The 21,262-nt window shown below is 41.0% G+C and overlaps 1 protein-coding gene across 1 annotated transcript in view; it reads right to left on the bottom strand.

Moving 5' to 3' along the window:
• The window catches only part of cubn (cubilin (intrinsic factor-cobalamin receptor)), a 214,064-nt gene that overhangs the window by 10,044 nt on the left and 182,758 nt on the right, over nt 1-21,262 (bottom strand). Inside the window, exons 58-66 of the mRNA XM_047349911.1 lie at nt 19,220-19,349; nt 18,871-19,088; nt 17,137-17,336; nt 16,294-16,456; nt 12,019-12,227; nt 8,790-8,934; nt 8,282-8,463; nt 4,221-4,386; nt 3,370-3,605 (exon numbers count right to left, since the gene is read on the bottom strand). Of these exons, the coding sequence (XP_047205867.1) occupies nt 3,370-3,605; nt 4,221-4,386; nt 8,282-8,463; nt 8,790-8,934; nt 12,019-12,227; nt 16,294-16,456; nt 17,137-17,336; nt 18,871-19,088; nt 19,220-19,349 (1,649 nt within the window). The remainder of the gene's footprint in view (nt 1-3,369; nt 3,606-4,220; nt 4,387-8,281; nt 8,464-8,789; nt 8,935-12,018; nt 12,228-16,293; nt 16,457-17,136; nt 17,337-18,870; nt 19,089-19,219; nt 19,350-21,262) is intronic.

Raw genomic sequence — 21,262 nt, 5'->3', positions numbered from 1 at the left:
CAAGCAGGCGGCTTCCCGTTTCCTTCAACTCCAGGACCAAGGCATAAGCGTACCCTGTTCCTCCATCACAAGCATCGGCACCTGAGCTCCATCCACCAGCAACTATCATAGTTAACCAAAAAACTTTGACTCTGTTTGCCTTTGTTGATTCCGTAAGTGAACAGAATTTAATTGACTCAGAATTAGTACGCAAAGTCGGAATTGAAATAGAACCACTTGCTTCCCCGTGATCTGTGTTAGCCCTTGATGGACAGGCTTTACAGCGAATTACACATCAGACTAAACCCATTGACCTTTTGTTATCAGGAAACCATAGAGAGAAGATATCCTTTTTTGTATTTCCAGTATCACAGGGCTCCTTGGTCTTAGGTTACCCCTGGTTGCAAAAACATAATCCTCATCTTGATTGGTCGGAGGGTTGCGTTGAATCATGGTCCATTAGTTGCCACTCATCTTGCCTCCAGTCAGCATTCGCTCCGAGTTTTTCAGAACAGAGTAGTGAGGAGAATGAGGACATTGATGTACCCCCAGAATATCATGACCTCAAGGGAGTCTTTAGTAAGAACAAGGCTTTGTCCATACCACTCCATAGGCCTTATGAGTGTGCTATCGACCTTCTCCCTGGCGCCCCCTTACCATCTAGCAGTCTTTATAATATCTCTCGTCCCGAACAGAAATCAATGGAGAAGTATATTAGTGAGTCCTTATCTGCAGGAATAATCTGACCATCTTCTTCACTTCATTTTTCTTTGTAGGGAAAAAAAGATGGGTCATTAAGACCCTGTATTGACTATAGGGGTCTTAATCAAATCACTGTCAAAAACAAGTATCCTTTTCCACTACTTTCGTCAGCTTTTGAACCGGTTCATAGTGCTACAGTATTTTCTAAACTAGATCTGAGAAATGCTTACCATCTTGTTAGGATCCGCCAGGGGGATGAGTGGAAGACGGTCTTCAAGACTCCACTCGGTCACTTTGAATACCTGGTCATGCCTTTTGGTCTATGCATTGCTCCTGCTGTCTTCCAGGCCCTTGTTAACGATGTGCTTAGAGATTTTGTGAACATTTTTGTTTTTGTATATCTAGACGACATTTTGATCTACTCAAAGGACATTGAGGAGCATCGTCGCCATGTTCGCCAAGTACTTCAACGTCTTCTAGAAAACCGTCTCTTTTTGAAGGGGGAAAAATGTGTTTCACCAAACCTCTGTCACCTTATTAGTATACATTCTCGAGGGTGGACAGGTACGATCTGACCCCGAGAAGATTAAGGCAGTCTTGGAGTGGGCTGTAAGAGACACCCGCAAACCATTAGAGATTCCTCAGATTTGCAAACTTTTACAGGTGCTTCATAAGAAATTACAGTCAGACAGACGCACCTCTTACTACCTTAACCTCTTCAAAGGTTTCATTTTCATGGCCACCTGAGGCTGAAGAAGCATTCCAGGCACTAAAGAGGAAGTTCTCACAAGCTCCCATCTTAATTCACCTTGACTCTTCAAAACAGTTTATTTTAGAGGTTGATGCCTCTGATATTGAGGTTGGGGCAGTGTTATCGCAGAATTCAGAGGATGGGAGATTACATCCTTGTGCTTTACTTTCACACAGACTGAACAACGCAGAGAGAAATTATGACGTCGGAGAAGTATTAGCTATTAAGTTAGCTCTTGAGGAATGGCGCCACTGGCTTGAGGGTGCGGAACATCCAGTTCAAGTCTGGACGGACCATAAGACCTTGGCTTACATACAGTCAGCTAAAAGATTGAACCCACGTCAGTCCCGGTGGTCTTTGTTCTTTTCACGTTTTGATCTTTGTATTTCTTTCGAACCTGGACCTAAGAACACTAAACCTGATGCACTCTCTAGACAGTTTGCAGTAGATGATTCAATAAACGAGCCAGCTCCCATTTTACCGCCCAGTTGGACGGTCGGGGCACTCAGGTGGGAGATGGAAGACATAATCCTAAGAGCACAACAACAGGAACCCGACCCTGGCACAGGGCCACCAAATCGTACCTACGTCCCACTTCAGGTTCGTCATAGACTCATTGATTGGTTGCACACAGCTAAGTTTTCTGCTCATCCCGGAGTTAGCAGGACAATAGCTCTCATACAGACAAGGTTTTGGTGGCCTTCAGTTCATAAGGATGTTAAAGACTTTGTTCAGGCTTGTTCCACATGTGCCAGAAACAAAACCAGCAATCAACCACCCGCAGGTCTCCTCCAACCACTCAACATTCCTGGTCGTCCCTAGTCGCATATCGCTTTGGACTTTGTTACCGGTTTATCCTTATCTTCAGGTATGACTACAATCCTCACAATTGTCTAAGACATGCCATCTCATCCCACTCAGGAAACATCCGTCAGCTCTGCAAACAGCCAAACTTCTCACCAAACATGTTTTTCGTTTGCCTGGAATACCACATGACATTCTGTCCGACCGAGGTCCGCAATTCATCTCTCAGGTCTGGAAGCAGTTTTGTTTAACTTTGGGAGCTAGAGTTTCATTAACCTCCGGCTATCACCCTCAATCCAATGGACAAACAGAGACTCAATTAACAACTTGAATCCACTCTATGCTGTCTCACTTCTACTAACCAAACAGACTGGTGCTCATACCTACCATGGGTTGAATATGCTTTGAACTCTCACGTTTCCTCTGCTACAGGACGTTCCCCCTTCGAGGCATCCCTAGGTTACCAGCTGCCTTTGTTTTCTGCCGATGAGACAGACGGTTCCCTCGGTCCACCATCACATCCAACGCTGCAAATCCATATGGAACTTCACCATCCAAACCCTCCAACGAACCGCATAACAGAACAAATGATTCGCTGATCGCTGACCTGCCCCGGAATATCTGCCCGGTCAAAAGGTTTGGTTATCAGCACGTGATGTACCACTGAAGTATATGTCCCGAAAACGTTCGCCTTGTTTCATTGGACCTTATTAGATTGAGACAGTAATCAGTCCCTCAGTGGTTAGTCTCCGTCTACCTGCAAGCCTTCGCATACATCCTACGTTTCATGTATCCCAGATAAAGCCTTGGATCCCTAGTGCTTCTATTTAAAAATCGGCTAAGATTGAATCTCAAGCAGACAGGTTATCAGTCCATCACAGTCCTCCTAACCCACTTGCTAATTTTTCTTTAAGTATTAGATGCCTGCTTACACTGCCGTACTCACAATCACATGTATGTTTGAATTGAATTAATAAATACATTTTATTTTCATGGTCATAGATGCCTGATGCAGATTGAAACCTTCTCGCTACTGAGGACTATTAGATCCAATGTATCCTCATACAGCAGTCAGTTTTAGCAGTTTCAGTAATTTATAATTACTTTATCAAATGTTCTCTTGAGTTACATACCACTCCACAGTAAGGTCCAACAGGTGGTGAGGAGGTGTCTGGGCCATCATATAACTTCAAGAAGTTGTTTTGACAATCTCCTGGGTCATCAATACTGATCTGGGCAAAGGTAATGGTCACCACACGACCTCTAGGTGCCTTGACGCTCCATTCACAATGAGTATTGTTTGGGTAGCTTCCTGGGTACTCGGGGCTTGAGAATGAGCCATGGTCTCCATACAGAATACCACCACACCCTGGAAAGAAAAAAACAAGATAGCCACATGTTAATACTATGATTAGTTGTTTAATCTATCCCTAAAAATCCTAACATAGCATGCAATCATAACTAAGAATGAGAAACAAGAATTTCTTTCAAAGAGAACAAAACTGTCAGCTAAAAAACATCAGTGGTTGTCAACTGCTTAGCCAGAAATTGAACCTTTGACAGAAGAACTTCAGGTCTTCAAGTTAACACAGTCAGACTAGCATGAATACGCTATTCCATTGCTTTGAGCCAAAGAAAAGCACAAGCGATAAAGTTGCTTGCAACAGATTTATAAATACATTTGACATCATTCAAACATTGCTATAAAGAACTTGTGTAGCTGTTGCCTTATATAGAAAATCAAATTATTTAGTTGAACTGCAGGTAAAACATTGTTCATTTTTAGATTCCTTGAAATCTCTCAGTCAAGCCACTGTTTGCTATCATTTATGAAAAACAAATCAAGAACAAAAGATATGTCCATGCTACAATGACAGACTAAGTTTGACACATTTAATTGGTCAAAAAGAGGTTTCGGGTTAAAACATTCATACTGTTTCAGTGAATGTGACACAAAAGTAGTTTCTTTAAATTCAGTTCTGACCATGTGTAGAAGATGTCCATGTGGCATCAAATCCGTCTCGAGCGGCAGAGAAATCACTCTTGAAGCGTAAGTACAGTTGGTTGAAATGTGGGAAGATGGGGCTGGGCAGTGCTTGACCACAGAACCTACCAATCAGTTGTGAGTCTGCTGTACTTCCATTACGGATCTAAGTGACAACACAGTGTTGAAATGTATTAAAACGGATCAGACATAAAGATACATAGATACATTGGTCAGAGAGAATATACACAAATGAGCTCCAAAGACCCTAAGAGAATCTTTCGGGGATGAAAAAAGCCCCAACAATATTTAACTAGCACCTACAAACACCAAATTTTACAGGAATGTTCTAGGCTGCCTGGCCAATGTCTCTTGCGATTCTGTACTTTCTGGTGCTCAGGTGCCGAGGGAGATGATAATAAAGCTTATACAGGTCCTTCTCAAAAAATTAGCATATTGTGATAAAGTTCATTATTTTCCATAATGTCATGATGAAAATTTAACATTCATATATTTTAGATTCATTGCACACTAACTGAAATATTTCAGGTCTTTTATTGTCTTAATACGGATGATTTTGGCATACAGCTCATGAAAACCCAAAATTCCTATCTCACAAAATTAGCATATCATTAAAAGGGTCTCTAAACGAGCTATGAACCTAATCATCTGAATCAACGAGTTAACTCTAAACACCTGCAAAAGATTCCTGAGGCCTTTAAAACTCCCAGCCTGGTTCATCACTCAAAACCCCAATCATGGGTAAGACTGCCGACCTGACTGCTGTCCAGAAGGACACTATTGACACCCTCAAGCAAGAGGGTAAGACACAGAAAGAAATTTCTGAACGAATAGGCTGTTCCCAGAGTGCTGTATCAAGGCACCTCAGTGGGAAGTCTGTGGGAAGGAAAAAGTGTGGCAGAAAACGCTGCACAACGAGAAGAGGTGACCGGACCCTGAGGAAGATTGTGGAGAAGGGCCGATTCCAGACCTTGGGGGACCTGCGGAAGCAGTGGACTGAGTCTGGAGTAGAAACATCCAGAGCCACCGTGCACAGGCGTGTGCAGGAAATGGGCTACAGGTGCCGCATTCCCCAGGCCTGGGCTACAGAGAAGCAGCACTGGACTGTTGCTCAGTGGTCCAAAGTACTTTTTTCGGATGAAAGCAAATTCTGCATGTCATTCGGAAATCAAGGTGCCAGAGTCTGGAGGAAGACTGGGGAGAAGGAAATGCCAAAATGCCAGAAGTCCAGTGTCAAGTACCCACAGTCAGTGATGGTCTGGGGTGCCGTGTCAGCTGCTGGTGTTGGTCCACTGTGTTTTATCAAGGGCAGGGTCAATGCAGCTAGTTTTCAGGAGATTTTGGAGCACTTCATGCTTCCATCTGCTGAAAAGCTTTATGGAGATGAAGATTTCATTTTTCAGCACGACCTGGCACCTGCTCACAGTGCCAAAACCACTGGTAAATGGTTTACTGACCATGGTATCACTGTGCTCAATTGGCCTGCCAACTCTCCTGACCTGAACCCCATAGAGAATCTGTGGGATATTGTGAAGAGAACGTTGAGAGACTCAAGACCCAACACTCTGGATGAGCTAAAGGCCGCTATCGAAGCATCCTGGGCCTCCATAAGACCTCAGCAGTGCCACAGGCTGATTGCCTCCATGCCATGCCGCATTGAAGCAGTCATTTCTGCAAAAGGATTCCCGACCAAGTATTGAGTGCATAACTGTACATGATTATTTGAAGGTTGACGTTTTTTGTATTAAAAACACTTTTCTTTTATTGGTCGGATGAAATATGCTAATTTTGTGAGATAGGAATTTTGGGTTTTCATGAGCTGTATGCCAAAATCATCCGTATTAAGACAATAAAAGACCTGAAATATTTCAGTTAGTGTGCAATGAATCTAAAATATATGAATATTAAATTTTCATCATTACATTATGGAAAATAATGAACTTTATCACAATATGCTAATTTTTTGAGAAGGACCTGTATGTCAATTAGGAATGAACAGAGAGGTAATTCCTGTGTGAATTGCCCTCTGGCTTCACGTAGGAATATTTGTCGTAGGCAAGCTTTGAAAAAGCAGACTCAGAGGAACAAAACGAGCCCACCTGTGTCCTCATAGCCAACTTACATCTTGCACAATCATCCCAAAACTTCCCTTAATTATGAAGGGAACATATCATCATGAAGGAAAAATAAATCTTTTAATCTAGTGCATTATGCCTTCCTACTTAGCGTAGAAAACCTTGTTGTAGGCATGCTTGCCTATCCATGTCTTCATAACTCACTCATATTTCCCACAAACAGCTTAAAACTGCCCGCAGGGTCATTTCAATCAAGACATAAAATGGTACTGGTGGGAACCTCTGATGCTTTTATATTGGGAATCACAAGGAAAAATGCACCATGTTGAAACAAGCATGTTTGGCTATCATGCGGGGCAGGTTGAAATTCGGTCATGGTCATCAGAGAGAACCAAACACTGATCTTCCAAACCTGTGGACCAAACTAGTCACCTCGCAGAGGGTGGCTTCATGTGGAGGTGACATAGTGTAACTATTTTGGGCTGTGAGTGTGTACTAACTAGGCAAAAAGCTAGTCAGGCATGACTGCACAGCTCCAGGTATGGTGACCTGTTTTCTGTGGTGTTGCTTTATAAAGGGTTTTGAATCAGTCTTAAGTTGGGAGACCCTTGCAGGCTGGCAGCGCAGAAAATACAAATACGAGAAGTACTCAAATCGTCACCATGACTAAAGTATTTTGTGTACCACTCTAACATCAACTTATGTAACTGAACGTGTGGATGTATTACATGTTGATGATTGGTCTCTGGTGTGTACTATATTTGTTTTCACATCTTTAACAGTTTCCCAGCATTCTAAGCCGCTGGCTTCGCGGAGCTTGAGTGTCCGGCTTCAAGCTGGCTTCACTGCTGTTGCCGGTAGTTGGTGTCCCGGAGGCCGATTCCTCTCCCAACGCGGGGCAGCAGATCTTCGAACTGGGTCCTGGATAGACAGGAGTACCGCTGAAATCGACCGTCATCCAGACGCAGCTCCTGGAGTAGGTGGTGGTACTCTCCGGACTGTTCCCGTCCCTGAAGAATCTGGTGAACACAGGGACATTGACGTCGGCGGTGTTTTTTGGCTCTCCACAGGTAAAACACCGTGATTATCTGTGAAATCCGTGTCCAGCATGTTCAGTTGAAACCAGCAAGCAGCAGATGGAAGCTCCTCCTATTTGATGATGCGGCGAAGCGTTGCTGTTTGTTGCCCAATGCAAACACGGAGTTCACGCGGAATGTCAAGCGGGCAAAAGTACACAAATGAGGCGAAAAATTCGCAGAATCCGCGTTTGGTGTGAACGCACCATAAGGAAGTGTTGCCAAGGCGACTGTGGCTCAGTAGGAAGAGTAGTCGTCTTGCAATCAGAAGGTTGTGGGTTTGATTCTAGCTTCCTCCTGCCATATGTCGATGTGCCCCTGGGCAAGGCACTTAGCCTCAAGTTGCCTACCGACCTGCATATCGGTGTATGAATGTGTGAGCGTTAGTGAGTGCGATTAGGTGAATGTGGCTCTAGTGTAAAGCACTTTGAGCGGTCTGTATGACTGGAAAAGCGCTATACAAGTTCAGTCCATTTACCATTTTACCATTGGGCAACTGACTGAAAAACCATTTGCACACCAGTCATAAAGTTGGCTGGGGCTGTCACTTTTCCACAGTCAGTTCATTATTGAAACAGCTGAAGTTTTTCAGGGAAAAGGGCATACACTACATTTTAATTCATACTCTCACATTGTAAGGGCAGTCATCCTAAGTTTTAAAAAACAATGAATTGAAATAATTCCACTGTTTAGTCTTTAAGCTTAAAGTTTACTCTATGGTGTTGGAAAGTAGATGTTGACAAATTATCAGTCCAGAGACAAAAGAAAAGGAACAAAATGTCTATTAACATCTTGCATCTATACTTAACATATAGAAAAATAAAAACAAATTGAAGAAAATAAGATCACATGTACAAAATTACAAATGTAATTTTGTAAAAATCTTTACCTCCACATAGTCAAATCCACAGTTGCTATGGCTCTCCACATCAAAGTTGTTAAAGAAGAAAGAGATTGAGCTGTTTTGTGGTGCCTTTAGGACCATGATACAGTCCATGTTGTGAGGATAGATGTCAGGCCATCCTGGACTCCTTAGGTAGCCATATTCCTGTTCATATAGTCGACTACAGTCTGAAAACCAACAAAAGTAGCTTTGAGCACCAACAAGAAAGCAATATTTGAAAGTAACTTTTATGAATTATTAAGATGTTTTGGTTTCTTTTAATAAAGAGAGAGAAATAAATTGACAAACACATTCTGCATGCACTGCAGCAAATCAATACGAAATACAATAAAAGGCAGCAAGATAAAGCCCAAGGTTACACTCATAATTTAGCTAAACACACTAAACACTCGAGCAGCCATTAAAGGTCTGCTGGCTACTTCACATATTTGGATTAAAGTTTCAATAGAAGTGTGTCTGAAACAGTTAAAGAACATTTGCTTCTGATACCCACTGGCAATTTGATAGCTGAAACTAAGGCCATTTCCTGGCAGGAAAGTATCAGATTTGAAGTACATAAGGACTGTCCTGCTGAAACTGTAAAAGTCTGGTGGATGTCCATCTGAAGTGCAGAACTTATGTGACTGTCCATAGTCTCCCTGGAAAAACAAAAGTACTTGCTTCAGATAAAAGTACAATAACTCTGATGTGCAGGTGTAGTTCGAACTGCAGGTGTAAAAGCAGTCAATACAATACAAACAGCACAACTTTAACAGAAGCAGATCTTGATCACCCTCAGTCTAAGACTGAGTAATGTAAAAATGTTTCAGTTTGGTTTATGAAAAACTATCACAACATTTTCTAGTAGTAGATGTATTTAGCAAGAACCTCTACAGTAGGAAATAAAAAAAAGAACATGTAAAATTCCCAATAATCTCTGATAATTTAATTTTGCTAATCATAGTTTACAGGGTGAATGAATACATCAAAAAATCTTAGATTGTTCTGATTTTTTTCCCTTCTTCCATTTTTAAAAGAGAGATGTCTTATAATACTTAATAAGGTCATTATTTTCACATTGATTTATATCAATTCAAATGGCTTTATTTTGGATTTGCCAAATCACACCTTGGTTTTAACATTTCACCCATCAGTAATTTAGGTTTTGCCTTTAACTGGATTTGCACTCTAAAATCAAAACATGGCTGTTTATCAAAATATCTGTCTGGTCTCTAGAAAAATTAATTCAGATTCAACTGGACAGGTGTCAGCATCTGCCATTTTGGTTTTGTGTTTTACTTTTTCCAGTCAGATATTTCTCTTGGCTTTTGGTTTAGTAGTTATGTTTAATTATTCTGTTATCCTGGTGTTTGGTTATATTCTGTCTGTACTTCTGCTCCATTAGTTCTAGCGGTTCGTCCTTCCCTTGTCCTTAGTTTCCCTTTGTTATGGTTTACTTAGTTGTTCTTTCACCAGCCTTGCTTTACAGTATAGTTCCCTCTCTGTTAGTTTTTATAGTAATAGTTCTCTTCGTTAATCACTCATGTTTTAGTTCCTGTCAGTCAATTATATTCTGTTATTCAGTAATTCTGTTCATTTACGTAGTTTGTTCCACGTCCTTAGATTTAGTTCCTTTCTGAGTTTCATGTTAGCTTATGTTTAGGTTTTCTTATCCCTGCTCCTCCCAGTTAGTTTCCTTTAGAATTGCCTCAAGTTTAGTTTCTACTCTTGTCCATGTGTCTCCAAGCTCCATTTCCATAGTACCCTAATTTCCCTCAGTTCCCTGCAGCCTGGTCCACACCTGTTACATGTTTCCTCTGATTACCTGGCTCCCTGTCTCATTGGTCCACACTCCACTTCCTTCAGTTTATAAGCTCTCAGGTTTTCATTGTTCCCCACTGGTTCCTCACGTTAACTACCCTAGTTATCTTCCCGCGTTTCTCCTAGTGGTCTGTTTTCTGTTTGCCTCCTGAACCTGTGCTCTTGGGATTACCCATCTTTAAGTCAGTGTTCTATCATATCAAAACTTCATCTACTCACCATGTGGTCTCCTCCCCGGTCCTGCCTCCAAACCCACAACCCTGACAACAGGTCTAGACATGTGGTTCTAAAACTGGGTTGAAATTTTCAAAAAAACTGCTATTTTTAGGAGATTTTTCACAACGAAATAAAAGTACAAACTTTACAAACTGAGCTTTACATGATCTGCATTTAGTCTAGGAAACCATATTCCTTGTTTGACAACTCCAAGAGATATAGATTATAAGATAGTACAGAAGCCACACTAAAACTTGAAGCCTAATCTGTTGAGGTAATTTTTTTGTGAAATCGTGCAGATAATAAGACCCAACTACTCTTCAAGCGGGTTTAAGGTTAATACTTCCCAGAAAGTTATAAAAATGCAAGGAAAGAAATCTAGTAATACGTGTTGGGAATCTAGTCATGAAAAAAATGTAGGGATCCTGTATTTGTAATCAACCAGTTCAGCCAGGGACACATCTAAAAGTAGTAGGTAAGCAACTCCTGAGGGCCAGGACCACGGGCTTTGTCTGTCTAAAAACATTCAACGCCCAAGTAGATTTTCAATGCCTAAAAAAAAAATTATGAATTAAAAAAATATCAATGCCTTCCACATTTCTATTTGTAGTGTGGCACAAATTAGCTCAAACATTTATGGTTTCTGCTGATGTTGCAACAGTTCACTCAGAACACTAGCATTTACATGATTTTTAGGTTTTATATTAAAAAAATAGGAGAGTCTTTCTCTGTAGAGTTTGCATGTCCTCAGCAAACCTTTTCTCAGGGTACGCCTGTTTCCTCCCACAGTCCAAAAACATCCATGTTAGATAAACTGGAGACTATAAATTACCCATAGGTATGAGTGTGAGTGCAGTGCACAGTTTTTGAGCTTACAGTAGCTAAGCTTTGATGCAGTACAGACCTTTAATAGCATCATTCCTGAAATTCTTGGGGCTTCTATTGAGAAGCAGTAAAAATAATTCAGTTACTCACAACTTTCTAATACACTTGTAAACATTTCATATATTTTTGTGGCAAACCAATATAGAGACTAAAATCTCAGAGAATCTGCAGGGAACTAAAGATTAGGATGATGGAAAGGAGACCTTCCAACCTCAAAGACTTGGAGCTCATTACCAAAAATACGTTGTCAATGGCAAAAACTGCTCAGCAATTAATCTATGTCTGAACGCTATAATGCCGATAAAGACTGTCCATGGAATATAGAGCATAAATAATTTTAACAAACAAATTTTTCATAATATGTTAATAAAAAAGATCATCCTTTTACATTTTTTACTGGCTTTTGAGAATCTCATTTCCTAACAACAAACTTCTGAGTTTAATGAAATACCTAATTCTAAAACAGTGCAGACAGGGATGGACACAGCTTTGGTTGGTATTAATATAAAAAAGTTAAACCCATAATTCTTCATACTCCTGGCAGAATTAGAATCTGGAAAAATAAGCATAGACGTATTTGTTCTCATTAATATGGAAATGATTTGTTACAGACAATGTTTCCACACAGTCAGATCTGATCTAAACTAGATTTAATTTTTATTCAATTTTGTAATTCGTATTTGTAAAAATATGTATGTCTATCTATATTCTATATGCATTATTATATTTTTGTACAGATACTAATTTCTTTGTACACACAAAAGCTGTTTTTGTTTTCCGTAATCCTGGTCATCTTGCTTTTGTTAAATTTTTTAACTAACCAAAGGCCAGTCCTTCATCTCCAGGTAGTTGGTAGAGCAACTTTGGCTTGGATTCAGGACAAATGTCTGCACGGACACTTTAATGGTTTCCTGTGGTGGAGCGTCAAGGACCCAGCGACAGGAGGTGTAAGGAGGATAGGCGCTGGGGAAGGATGGTGAAGTTAGGGTCTGTTTTGCAGCTGTAGCATTCAGAATCCCACCACAAAGCACTGAGGGAAGGCAGACATGCAGGGGAGTGTTATGGATGGACAACAATCAATATACAATGACAAGAAATAATACATGGTCACATGACAGTGACCATGTATTACATAATAATGAAAATGGAACTCAATTTAAACTTGACATTTTTCTTGTGAAGAATTCAAAAGATTTCCACTGACACATCTGGAGATGTATCACTTTGATAATGCGTTTGCACCCTAAGTGAGCCTTTAAATGTAGAACAAGCACATTTAATAAAATAAAACATTGGCTTCATTTTACCAAACAATTCAGTGGACAATAAGTTAAGATAGAACAGGACCACAATACTCACTCATAGCGGTCTGCATTCAAAGGTCTATGTTAAAAACAACTGACCACTATATTCGATAGCCTCTTAGCTAACACCAGAACGTTTCACATAATCTGGACTTGTTATGCTTTGTTATATGACTGAATTTAGCCTTTAAAAGAGGAATAAAGAGTTTAAATATATATAGAATTTCAAAAATTACTTCTTCTTTGGAGAAACAACATTTTGCACACAAGAAAGCCTGCAAAGAACACCGAGGGGGGAACCCTTGATAGTTCCCATGATTCACAAAGATGATCAGCTAATACCTGACATACACTGAGACAGAAGCAGATTTAACTCTTTGATTGGACCTTCCTTTTTACAGGATAAATCTCACAGAGAAATTAATACTCATTTTAAAGAGACACTTGTTCCAACAGATGAGCTACAGCAGCAGAAGACCTCACCAGGTACCACTCCTGTCAGGATAGTAAATAAAACTGAGGCTACAGTTCCACACAGACTCACCAAAACTGTTTGGAAAAATGTTGCCTGGTCTGAATCAACCAGATGGTAGAGTCACAACTAGGCGTAAAAACCATTAAGGCATCATCAATACAGCCTTTTTTCAACGATTCAGACTGGTGGTGTAATGGATTAAGGAGCAAATAAGCATTGTTGGTGAACACTATAACCTATGTCAATATTGTTGCTAAACATCCCACTTCGGACCCATCTTCAGATGGATACTTCAATTATGTAATGACCATGTCACAAAGCTCAGATCATCTCACTGGTTTCTAGAATATGACAATGAGTTCACTGGACTCTAAGGGCCTCTACAGTTGCCACATCTCAGTCCAACAAAACACCTTTGGGCAGTTCTGAAAGGTAAATCTTGCTTCTAGCAAGGTGTACCTTAAAAAGTGGCTACTAAATGTATACAGTGCTCATCAGAAAACCATATTTAATTCAAACGCGGTAAAAAGGTGTTAAAGACCTTAAATTGAATTCATGTTTTCTTACAAAAGAATGATGTCCAAATGGCAAATTCTGCTATCGTGAGCTTTGGATATTTTAACCTTCTATTTGACAGTTCTATTTGTTTTTTTGTTTGTTTTTTTAACCGTGTCCTGTCCGGCAGAGTAGCGCTCAGAATTGTTGTCTGAGTGCCAAGAAAAAGCCCAACAGAAGAACTTTCACAAGTGAGCATTACAGCTAACGCTTTAAAGCTCTGCTTGATATTCATAAAAAAGATACTTTATTAGAAACTTCTTTCGGATTATTTCAATTGTTACGGTCATGGAGACAGAAATAAAAAGGAAAAAAAAGAAGGACGAAAGAGAGAAAACGGGGGCAAAAAGGAAAAAGGGAGAAAAGAATGGAGGAGAGAAAGAGGGATGGAGAGAATACAAGATAACACCCTACTTGCTTCTACATGTGCAGAAAAGTTCATATTACCAGCTTTTTTTTACCAAAATCTGCACGGTACTTATCAATGCAAGATGTATTTAGTGGTAAATGCAGCTCAATATAGAACATTTGTGTATCTCTTAGTACCTGAATCTAAACACATGTGGGTCTGAGTGTGAGCACGCTTGTGCATACAAGATTTATCCATTAAAAATATCCAATAGTGAGTGTGAGGAGCCACAGACCTGCCCCCGTGGACCTGGGACAGATATGGGGGAGATCCGAGCCACAGACATCCAAAGGCCCCCCAGAGCATAGGAACCCCAGGAGAACCACCGCTGGGACTACCACAACCCCCTCAGAGAAGAGCAGGAGAGAGTCCCAGGGGAACCACCCAGCAGCCACAGTGCAGAAGCTCCAGGGAGCTGCAGCGACGAGCCTACAGGCCCTGCCAGCAGCCGTCTACGCTTGAGCAGATCCAGCCATGGACCCAGAGACCTGAGACCCCAGGACATATCACTCCCCAAGCAGAGGCCTGACAGAGCCCAGGGGTCCAGGCCCTGGCAAGCAGCCACCGGGAGTGAGCCACACACCAAAGCACCCAGCCCCAGATACCGAGAACCACAAGTACACCGGCTGGCAGAGACACCAACCACCGGCAGGTAGTGTGGCGGGAAGGAAATAGGCCCCGCAGACCGCTCCAGCACCTGAAACCTGGTCCAGGCTAGCCCGGGCTCCTGCCGGGACCTGAGCGACCCCGGCACGGACCCCACCCCAGTCCCTAACGACCCCCATCCTCATCCGCATGTACAAAAGAGGAGTCTACATGGTCCAAACTAGCCCACCAACCAGAGCCGCCACAGAATAAAATAGTCCCGACCCCCCAATGAACCCCAACATGAATTTCCCCACAGGACCACGCCCAACCAGGACACAGATATCGAACACATGAATACCCTCCCCACAGCACATGGGCACACCCCCACAGGTGAGCTTCATCCCGAAAAGCAAACAAAGCAACACCCACACTGTGCAAGCTCCACACACAGCCCCAAGAACCATGCCGTGTCCCACCCCCAACACACAGAGCACCGCGATGGCAAGGCAAGGGCCCTGTGCAACGCTACCCCAGCCCCCGCCCACAGGCGCAACAGGGCAGACACCATTGTGCACCAGGCCCACAACGGAACCCCCGACCCCACACCAAGACGGGACAAACTCACCTGGCAAGAGGTCCCCGGCCAGCGGCAAGCACTCGTGGCCGGCATCCTCCACCACACCCCCGCAACCACACAGACACACCACATCACTAGAACTGCAACGATAACCCAGGTAGAAACATTATCCAGCTCAGCTCTACTATCACCGCTTAGACGACCCAAATGCTAGTGACCCCACATCAAGAACCCCACATGCTGCAGGCCCCCCACGCCACCTCTAGCCCCCTGACTTGGCACCCCCTGCCATATATAAAAGCCAGCAGAGCAGCACACTGCCAAGCCCGCCCAACCATTCGGCCAGTGCCAGTAGTCCCAGCCCTTCAGTTCGCAACAGGTAATCGTGCACCAGCCGGGTAAACGGGCCAAGCAAGCCAACCGTTCCAGGCCAAGCACATCACACCAGTCGCCACAGTGCGGGCACAAGACATACTCCACCACCCCACCCACCCGGTCGCCCACCACAGCCAGGGGCAAGAGCCACAGAAGGAAGCATTGGAGGAAGGCCACCACGGCATGCCAACCCCAAGTGAAAAGACCCCAAACCTAGCCCCGCCCGCTCAAATGCGATATTGATGCGTATTGTTGTAGTGTTCATTTAGAAAGAAAAACAGGTGGGGAAGAGGGTCTGCAACTTAACCCTTAGAGGTGAGCGCAGGCACTAGAGGTTAGGGTAATAAAATACCCTCCCTCTTGATGCCACTGAGTGCGTCCACACCCAAGGCCCTACATGTGAATGCCATGAAAATGTTATAAGTGAGTGTCTAACTTGTACAATAAAATTGTTAGTTGTTTTAAAATCATATAGAGTTGCTGTGACTGTAGAAATGGGCAAGTTGTGGAGGATTACAGGAAGCAATGCGTAATGAATTAAAAGTTGCTTAACACTCTAATCAACTTAAAAAAGTTTATATAATTTTAAAATTGCTTTGGATACTTGTATTTCACATCAATTACAATAAAAAATTTGCAAATAATATTTATTTCTTAAATTAAAGCTTTTCTTCCACAATAAAGAACCCAAATGAAAGTGATTTTTTTATATGAGATAATGCTACTTCAATGAAAAGGTAAACTGACTGAGACTAACCCTCCTCTGTCAGAGGTGCAACAATGGCAGATGGGAAAAACAAGAGAGGTTCCTACATGGTACTGCTCTGTAGGTTGCGTTGAATCCTTGCTTCTGGACTGAGCTATCAGTGACAAAGTGAATCGTCAAGAAGTTTCCACTTGACAAAAAGTAAGCAGGGATGGAGCCTCCACAATAAGTCCCAACTAGAGGAAAGTTCATGTTGTCTCCATCATATACCTGGTGGAGATAAACACACATTAAGAACATTATCATAACATAATGAGGCCAGCTTGCCATGCTTATTTAGGTTTATTACATGGAACTTAAAATTATTGTGGTATTTTGACATAATGAAGCTTCATCACAAACATCAGGAACTAGTCATACAAATCAAGCAAAATTGCTGTTTGAATTATATTGCTCTAGTGAAAGCATGAATACAATTGAACCCAAAATTATTCACACCCCTGCCAAGATTTAAATTAAAATTATCTGCTTTTTTTCTGATAGGAAGATGAGCCAGGCATCTCTCAAAAGATAATAAAACAGTGCAAAGGGGGGGATCAATTTAAAATATATTTTCTTGACATTTGATCTTAAAAATTAAATGTCAGAAAATATTTATATTCTCTCAATAATCAAAGGAAAACTCTTGTTATGCATTACAGCAATCATTTAGAATGCTTCTGTACCATCACCCTAATCTTTAGCTCCCTCCACACAGCCCTTATCAGATAAAAGTCAGGAATCTGGCTGGGACACTCCAATACATTAATATAACTTCCAGTCGTAAGAAAAAAATAATTGTTACTTTTAAGCCTAACTGCAAGGGGTAAGAATCATTTTGGGATTAACTGTGTATTTTGTCAATCATGATTTACAGAAGTGACTTAGTACTGAATACGAAAGATCTTTACATTGACATAGTCATAGCGACAAGTAGAGGAGCTTTCAAGGTCAAAGAAGCTGAAAGTGAGATTGATGGCTTTGTTCACTGGCATCTCAATGGTCCACACACAGTTCATCCTGGGCTCATAACGTCCATCCAGGTTTGGATCGGGTGAGCCAAACATGCCTATAGGCATGGAGAGGTAGCCCCCACATCCTTGTGCTGGTCCTGTAGAAATTCACCACCAAATAAGTAAAAATTGGCAAAGAAGGTTAACTGGCTGTCATTGGCCAGTGAAACGTGCACAATTGGATAAAGAAACTGTTGTGGTCCCACTTTGAAGAGGAGTGATAATGGAAGTAAAAATAGGGCCTCAACCAATGGGAGCCCTCCTTTAAACATCAGGAAATGGCCTAAATATGATAACAACAAACATGTTAAAGGTGCTGAAAGACTTGACCCCCTGAACTCACTTCCAGGCTTGAAGGTGATTTGCATTTTGAACTTATGTTGTGTTTATGTCCAATGAGCTATCCTTAGTAAACTCCAGTCATATGCTTATTATTTAGACATTTTTTGACATTGTTTCAGGTTTTTTTTAAAAGAGAGGAGAGAGGATGACATTAAATCTACAAAAACAAAAGCAGGAAACTTTTAGAGTAAAATGCTTATTATGTTAAGCCAGCCAGAGTTTTACCAACATTTAGCAGTGATTTCACCTGTTACCAAATAGGTTGTCAAGAAAACTGTCTTCCAAACTGATGGCAATGTCTTAATTCACATGATTCAGATGTTTGTTTTGCAGTGAAAAGAAACAAGCTGGATGAAGTATGAAGTCAAACAAACAATTCCAACATTGGCATATTTTCTGTATGAGCCCAGCTAGTTATTGCTCTTATTTAGCCTGAAAATATGTTAGAATTGGACTTTTCAGTCCGAATGTCTGCCGAAACACAGAGAGGCTTTGCAACACTAGCAGGTTTTCAGTCACATTTAGACATCAATAGACCTCTTATTTTCACCTTTGACAGAAAATCAGGCGGCATTGTCTGTTATTTAAAATTAAACAATGGGTGAAACCACTAAAAAAGCAGTTGCCAATATTTTTTCTTGCTTGTTTCTTTTAGGACTGTATGCATTTTATGACTTCTGCATAACTGTTCACAATGTGAAAAAAAAACTCCTTGTCTTTCTTTTCACATAAGAGTACAGTATTACAAATAAGTCAGTCACCATTTAAAACGCAAACATATTCTAAATTATCAACAGACATTTCTAAAATGTTTGCTTATTTGTTAAACCATTTCTCCTTTTAGACACATTCTTCTAGTACTCCTACTGTAGTGAACAGTAGGAGGAAATAAGGTTCAATTTTATTTTATTCCATATATCAAAAAGAGGAGGCCAGGGTGTGCCATCCAGACTTCTGTTTAGGATCATTTGGCAAAAGGTCGGCACAAACCAAAACCCTGTAGAACAGTTTGTAAAGAAGGCAACAGCAAGACGTGCTTCACACTAACTGTTAATGTAATTTATTGTCTTTTAAATGCTTTCTTGTTTTTTTCTATATTTACATTGCAAACGTACTTTATGGTACTTAGCCCTGTGACAATACAACAGTGACTTTGTTCCATTCCAGTGCACCATTACTTACAATACATTTTTTTTCCTGTCCACTACATGTCATTGTCCTTTTGATGCTGTGTTAACCTATTTATTTCATATAAGCACATTAAAATAGCTTTTCCTAATGTTGACTCACCAAGTGTTTGACTGTATGTAGCTCTCCAACCAACACTACTAACTGTGGCATCTGTCCTGAAGACGATGAACAAATTATTTGTAGAAGAGCGTAATTCAGGAGGGAGCACTGTACCACAGAACTTTCCCAGCAAGGGCGCCAAGGTGTCAGCCCCATCATACACGGCCACATGATCATACTGACATAAAGAAGAAGCTTCTAAACTGAAGGTATTAAACCTGGAGAGACAGAAGACATGTAATGTGGAAAATAACTATTGATTAAACGTACATTATACTGGCTTCACAATGTTTGGAGTAATTTATTATTTCACTTTATTATTTCACTACATTTAGTCATAAAGTCTTACTTGAGATCAACCACTCTGTCTGCTTGAATGCTGATATGGTAGGTACAGTTCATGTTGTGGTGGTAGTTGGTCATGGAGATTGCCGGACTGCTTACTGTACCTGAGGTACTATTGAAGAAACCTCCACATGCTAAAGACACACACACAAACATCAATTATGTTCTTAGCATTTTTATATACAGTATTTATTGGATATACAGTAAAGGCTAAAGCAGGAGTATTTAATCAAAAGGTAACAGTCAGATTCCTCTAATTAGCAAAATCTTTTTTAATGACTAACACAGTGTCTTCTTTGAAAGAAGCAGATGCAATGTTCTGTTGAAGATCCTTCAGAAGCCCTTTTAGATGGCAACCTTACTGTATTTAAAAAAAACTATAAGGTATTAAAGCTCCAGAAAGGAACTCATGCACAACATGATAGTAACTGATTTAGGTTAACTTATCGTATTACATACCCACATCTGTAAAAGTATTACCCACCCTGGTTTGATTTGGTCTCAACATTGAAGTTCTAGTAAAAAAAAGAGACAAATGCAGTTGTGCACTCTGCACTTTTCTTTTCATGGACAACAGCACGAGTCCTGTTACCAGTTAATGTATTTTGAAACATGTTACTTTCTGTTGTGTGCTCAGTAAGGAATAAAGCTAAGGATTTAGCCACTGGTGGCTAAAAATCAAAAAGAAAAACAGATTTTTTTGTTTCTCCTAAAGAGTCAGAATTGCAGTTTGATGACAGGCTATGGTGTGGTTGGATCTGATGTCCACATCAGAAAAAAAAAAGATTTCACTATGGCTGGAGCAACATTTTTGCTGTTATTTAACAGGACTGTTAATCAGATCTCTTATATATTAGACCGTTACACACTAAAATTTCCTAAACTTTTAAAAGTTGGTTCAAAATCCCTTTGCAGGCCAACATGCAAGATACAGAGGACAAAAATCCTTATTGGAACTAAGTCCACCAGCGTCTTCTATCGGATCTATGAGGGAAAGAAGGAACCAGCTGCTGCTAATCAGATGCATATGAATAATTTAAAAGCTCTATAAAAGCATTGACTAAAGATGTGGGATTACACAATGCCAAGGTCAAAATACATGAGTAATGATCTCCAAGGAACGTCTGTTGCTGCTCATGAAGCTAAGAAGGGTTATAAGGCCATTTCCAAAACCAAAAGCTCCATCTAAGACTCCATGGTTAGTGTGGTAAATGTTAAAGTTCATGACATTAAAATTGGAACAAGGTTGAAAAAGCACTTGTTATGTAGGATAAGAGCAAAAAGCTCCACAAAAGCTGCACCTGAATAAAGCTCAATATTTCTTGAGTAATGTCCTTTGGATAAATAAGACAGGAAGGATTAATAGGAATGTATGTACCTGACTTTTGTGAAGTGCCTTGAGACAACATGTGTTGTGAATTGGCGCTATATAAATAAAACTGAATTCAATTCAATTGAATTGAATGAATATATGGTCATGCACCCCTGCATTTCAGCACAATTCCCTGATACCAACTGTCCTGTATGGTGGGGATGAGGATTTGGGCTTGTGCAGAGCCTGGGGGCCTTGTAGCTAATGAGTGACCCAGAACCTTTTCTACCAAAGTAGCCTAAAGTCAAATCTGATGTCATCTTTCATATAGCTAAAGCTTGGCCAAAATTGGATCATGCAAGTAATAAAGCTATGCCATACTGTAAAAAAAGAGTAGGCCAAAGATGTCTGATAAAAAAAAAATTGATACAGTCATAAGTCATGGGGGGACTATAGCACAGGGGGTAGGAGTTTGTCCTAAAACCGTTGGGTTGCCGGTTTGAACCCCCGATCTGTCTGTCTAAGTTGTTGTGTCCTTGGGCAAGGCACTTCACCCGCCTTGCCTGCTGATAGTGATCAGCAGTGGGGGTGCCAATTGTATGGCAGCTCCGTTTCTGTCATTCTGCCCCAGGAAAGCTGAAGTGACAGTGTAGCTTACCACTGTCAGTGTGTTAATGAATGGGTGGATGAAGATTGTAGTATAAAGTGCTTTTGGGGCTTAATAAAGGGCTAAAT

The sequence above is a fragment of the Girardinichthys multiradiatus genome, chromosome 21 (assembly GCF_021462225.1).
Source record: "Girardinichthys multiradiatus isolate DD_20200921_A chromosome 21, DD_fGirMul_XY1, whole genome shotgun sequence".
Classification (NCBI taxonomy): Eukaryota; Metazoa; Chordata; class Actinopteri; order Cyprinodontiformes; family Goodeidae; genus Girardinichthys; species Girardinichthys multiradiatus.
This window is presented reverse-complemented; position numbering and strand designations above follow the sequence as displayed.